Source organism: Lineus longissimus, chromosome 12 (assembly GCF_910592395.1).
Source record: "Lineus longissimus chromosome 12, tnLinLong1.2, whole genome shotgun sequence".
Taxonomy (NCBI): Eukaryota; Metazoa; Nemertea; class Pilidiophora; order Heteronemertea; family Lineidae; genus Lineus; species Lineus longissimus.
This window is the reverse complement of record NC_088319.1, coordinates 9,170,979-9,176,651: the sequence shown is the minus strand read 5'-3', so window position 1 is coordinate 9,176,651 and position 5,673 is coordinate 9,170,979. Positions and strand designations below refer to the sequence as shown.

The window sequence follows — 5,673 nt, the reverse complement described above, 5'->3', positions numbered from 1 at the left end:
ATTTTAGTTCTATTCGAGAAACACTGACCGGAGTGATAAGGCAAATTCTGCAGAGTGGCCTACCGGAACATGCAGTCAGGGTATCAATAAACAGTTATGCCAGGATGGACAAAATATGTACAGTGGCCAGCGCTTGCTCTTTGTTTTATTCTTTACTGACTGATGTTGTCAGTTTGAATTGCGTTCTGCATCTCTCCATGCGCCTGGCTTTGGTCCGACAGTGGCATTGGGTATGGGAGTGGGTAGGTGATATGCCTGATATGTGAGGGCCTTATTTGGAACAGGACCTGCTGTCACTGGTCTCAATGCATTGTGCAAAATAGCGTACTCCAATCAATCTATTGGGGGTTGCATGTAGATAGCAGCAATAAGTCCCTAAATGCAGTTAATTTCGTGTTTAACCTTTAATAAAACTTCAGTAACGTTAGAAATTTAATGTAGCTCAATCATCGTGCCCATTTAACTAATGTATATTACATTTCAAATTTGCCCGCTCCATGGGTATATGCTTCTTTGACAATTGTAATCAAATAATTGTATAGGCCTTGGCTTAATGTATCTGAGGAGTGAGTTAAAATCACCAATATGGCAAGTAATAGGCCTAATTGGCACTTTTTCTCACTGAGTGATTGTGAGTAGGCCTGGACTAGAGTATAAAATCCAAATCAACTCACTATACACAATTTCCTAAAATTGACCTGCCACCTATTATCAGTTCTGTTACTAGGAGGAAGTGACGTAGATAGAGGCAGCTTACATAATGACCATAACACAATGCAAGTACTTCATGTACTTGGAAGAGCTTTATGAAGAGGGAAACTCTGCAATAAAATGGTATTAATTCGTTGAACAGGCGCACCAAACATGCCAGGAACTGGAAATTGAGTAAAGGTAAAGTTTTAGTGTTGATATTGGGCTTCTTTATGCATATCATGTGAGTAAAGCCACCATAAACACAGTCATAAACAACACAACAGCAGTAGTGTACATCTGCATTGTACATGTAGTATCAAGTATGCTGCATGTGCATGGCTCTGCCACTGATCATGAACATGATCTACATGTAGGCCTGGCATAGCATATTTTCTGTGGTGTGGTAGGCCTATAGGCTATGTACTGTGTGCATAATGTCATTATTGTATTTACGGTAATGAAAACCTGGAGCCTTATGATCATGATGCAATACTACAATCAAGATGTTCAGACCGGGGGAGCTGGCAGTACGTACCCATAAGTCTTTGCGGTAGTCTCGCGCGTACCGGATATAACCCATCAAGCTTTTCTCCTTCAGAGAAATACTGCGTTGCGCTCAAGTGCCTTATAAGGCTGTGAACAAAATTAACGTTCGACCAATGAGAAAGCCACATTACCCTGCATACGAGGTTGGACGCGTGATCACTAAATGACAAGTAAAAATAGAATCAGACCACATGTTTCTATATGTCAGAATGCTGCCGTTTGCGCTGTAGTGCACGTGTGTTGTCCAAATTTTCGATTTCAAGCAAGTTTAAGGCCAACCTCGTGTCCACCAGACTAATGCATAATTGGCAGTTGAGCGCAACGCAGTATTTCTCTGAAGGAGAAAGCTTGATAGGTTATATCCGGTACGCGCGAGACTACCGCAAAGACTTATGGGTACGTACTGCCAGCTCCCCCGGTCTGTACATCTTGATTGTCGTATGGCAGGCAGCTAGCTACATGTAGGCTACTCTTTCTTGGGCCATGGCCCATGGCCATGGGCCTGCAGGGAGAATAATGATAGCCAGATATCACAGCCCGGGATCAGAGCACATGAGGCATGAGAGGCTGACCACATTTGTCATGTCTGCATGGAAAATGTTTGGGCAAGTCATAATTTTAAAAAATAACAAGACAAAATGATGTCAATTGCCTATTTCAAGTTTTATTATTAAATGAGATCCAAATGCCGTCATATCACATGCAACATGCATCCATGGCATAGTAATTCTTTTCACAAAGTACCTGTTTCACTCAAAATGATACGATCATGTTTCAGTTTGGAACAACCGCTGTCTAACGTTACATTCAAACAAGTGACCACGAATAAACCAGGTTTGCCGAAATGGATATGGATAATACATCAACAAACTCTCAAGATCACAGCTATTCCAATTCAGCAGGAAATGTTATGAAGGTACATACAGTCAATATTCATCAGTATACCACCCAAACTACTAGTAATATCTGTACTATTTACTTATAATATTGTCAAGATATCAAATGCATTTCAAAGAGCACTGATTGTATATATCAATCTCTTTGAAATGCATTTTATTGAGAGGAGCTAAATGAAATACTGAGTACTCTTGGCGTAAATTACAGAAACAAACCATGTAATCTAATGTTTCTTTGAACAAGTAAGTTCACACAATTGCTTGTTTTGCCAAGAATCTTAACAGTTTGACGAAAATTATTAAGATTGTTATCAACTGGGGATTATTCTTGTCTTCAGCAACCTCCCAAGAGTCACAGACACTGCTGTGTACCTCACTGCACCAGTCGTGGTTACAACAAAGATGATGAGCATGGTGAAAAATTGCACCACTTCAGATTTCCAAGGGAACCACCGATACGGAAGCAATGGATTGTGAAAATTTGCAGAGATGAGGACGATACATTTCAAATTAAAGGCCATACCACTGTCTGCTCATTACATTTTCGCCCTGAAGACATCGAATTTCAACAATATGCCAATCGACATTATCTCAAACCCGGGGCTGTACCAACTGTTTTCAAGTGCTGGGAAAATTTGGGGCGAAGTGATCTGATTAAACATACACGGCAACGCAAGCCAAATAGACTTCAGTTGAGGTCAGCTGCTTTGCCTTCATCTGAATCAGTTGATACAGCTGACGATTTTCACGATGCAGAAGTGGGATCTGATCCAAATGACGAAGATATGGATACACTCATCGAAGGCATGGAACTGGAAGGGGATACCTTACCAACTGAGCCACATTTATCCTTGGATAGACAAAATGAAAAACTACAGCAGGAGCTGCATGAAAAACTTAAGCTCTGTGACTTGTTAAAACAACAAGTTGTTGCGTTGAAGGAGGATATAAAACTTTGTGAATTTTCTATTGACAACATTAAACTTGGTGACGTGGTTTTCTTCACTGGTTTTCCAAACATAGAGGTATTCAATTCTGTGCTAAACTTCTTAAATCCTGAATTGAATGGAGAAAACATTATAATGACCAATTTCGATGAACCAAGTGGGAGTAAGAGAGGTCATCCCTGTAAGTTGTCTCCAAGGGATCAGTTCTTCCTTTTCTTGTGTCGGGTAAGGCTTGGGCTTCTTGAGCTTGATCTTGCATACAGGTTTCGAATCTCAGTGTCAACTGTTAGTAGCATCATAATAACATGGTCAAACTTTGTCTATTTGCGTCTTGGTTCACTTTGTATTTGGCCTACAAAGGAACAGGTGAAGAAAACAATGCCAAGAACATTTGTGGACAAATACCCAAATACAAGGGTCATAATTGATGCGTGTGAAATTAAAACAGAGATGCCGTCATCACTGGTGCTAAAGTCACAGAGCTATTCCAATTACAAAAGCTCAAATACACTGAAGGGTCTGATAGGTATCACTCCTGCTGGTAATCTGTCCTTTGTGTCTCAATTATACACAGGAAGCATCTCCGACAAGGAGTTAACTATCCGCAGTGGCATTCTCAAAATGCCATATGAAGCAGGTGATGATCTCATGGCTGACAAGGGGTTTGACGTTCAAGATCTATTAGACCCAATTGGTGTGAAATTAAATATTCCGCCATTTCTTGGGAGGCATGCTCAGATGTCAGCTGATGATGTAGCTAGCACACAGAGCATTGCTGCTGAAAGAATTCACGTTGAGAGACTCATCAACAAAATTAAAAACTTTCATATATTTGATCAAGTGTTGCCCTTAACCCTTGCAGGGTCAATTAATCAAATATGGACATGCTGTGCACTCTTAACCTTGTTCCAAAATCCAATAATCTCCCTGCCAAATCTTGATGTCAGTGATAGTGTGTCCTGCCCATAGTGCAGATGAATGTGAAGAATTGGTGGGATTGCTGGAAATATCAAACCCATGGAACAATTTAACATGAAATATATTATGACCTAAAAAGAAGATAATTAACTCGACATAAAATACATGCATGTTAATTAGTTAAATGATGTCATTGAGGCGTACTTCCACCTATCAAATCCCTGTGTCTTTTGCACTTACACCTATGAATTGCCGTGTGTAAATAGACCCGTGTGTCAAATCCCCGTGTCTATTAGCCCCATCGAGCTCGATGGGGCTAATCGGGGGCTAATTTAGCCCCGTGTTCAACACGGGTTTTTTGATAGGTGGAATCTGAATAGACACGGCAATTGCAAGTTCTAAGATCCGGCGACAGATGGCGCGGTGTAGTTGCCTCGGTATTGCGCCCCCTCCAACGGGAAAGAAACACAGGAGAGCTCGCTACCTACAGCGCACCTGTCGCCGGGGCTATTAACCATTGTCTAACACAACTGATATAGGTGTAAGTGCGCCGCGGGTTTTTTGACACACGGCAAAGACACGGGTCTTGAAAAAACACGGGGTTTTATGATAGGTGGAACTACGACTATGAATTTTACATCGAGTTAATTATCTTATTTTGAGGTGGTAGAGATCAGAGAAACTTGAACAGTCAAGGGATTTTTGCGTGCAATGTTCCTGCAATGCGGTATGGTAGAGAAAATGAACCTGACACTGTCATTTATTGTGATTTAATCTGTTTAATGCAAGTGGTCATGTAAAAAGATGTCAAATCCTTCAAAATGTTATTCCAGAAAGTGTGGTCGAAGTTGATGCGCTGAATAAGCATTCCTTTTTTTTAACACTACAAAATCACACCAAGGTATGCCAGTGACACCCATCTGTCCCTGAATCTGGTAATAATATGAATGTGACTGTTTCAATCTTGGCATACCATCAACTATCTCACTGCAGAATTTCGGGTCTGCACATACCTCAACTGGGTCAATGTCTTTGGCAGAGAATGGGCATTTAATTTCTAACAACCCTACCCAGCAGTTGAGTCAATTACCTTCCCATCAGGTGATGCACCAAGCCAAGGAAAAGATGGGTTAATGACTAAACCACAATCCATGACAGAGATTGAATTTCCAGCATTCTGCATGTACTTGGAGTACGTTTCAATGGCTCTTGGCTCATTTCCTCTACCATGCCGGATTGCAGGAACATGGCTAAGGTCTTTCCCAGCACTAAGCACCGACTCTGCAGACTTTTCTGTCCGCTGCTTCCTCTTACACACAAGACCAAAATTACTGGCTCTGATGCGGTTTATCCTAGATTTGGCCCAGAGTGCATTACTTGCTTGACCTACAGTTGATACTTCAAGCTGGATAGCTTCATCCCTGGATAGGATCATTCCTTTAAACATACTCTTATCCCTGTCTGTCAGATTAAAATCACAGAGGTTATATGGACCATCCAATACTTTTGGTAAAGGCGGGAATGACTGATCAACAGGGCTGACTAGAGTAACATTAGCAGTAGCAGATATATCACAGACAACACTGGTGTTACCCTCTGTCAGGGCAAGCTGATGGCTTAGGGTAGAGCCGACAGTTGTGTTAAACCCCATCTTTGTGGGTACGGTACAGTGA

The 5,673-nt window shown here is 41.3% G+C and overlaps 1 protein-coding gene across 1 annotated transcript; it reads left to right on the top strand.

The window, feature by feature from the left end:
* The first annotated feature begins 772 nt into the window (after nt 1-772).
* Nucleotides 773-4,051, top strand: LOC135496527 (uncharacterized). The gene is made up of 3 exons (XM_064785887.1): nt 773-891; nt 2,018-2,155; nt 2,474-4,051. Exons 2-3 carry the CDS (start codon nt 2,084-2,086, stop codon nt 4,049-4,051), a joined length of 1,650 nt encoding a protein of 549 aa, XP_064641957.1. The 5' UTR covers nt 773-891; nt 2,018-2,083.
* The last annotated feature ends 1,622 nt before the right edge of the window (nt 4,052-5,673 follow it).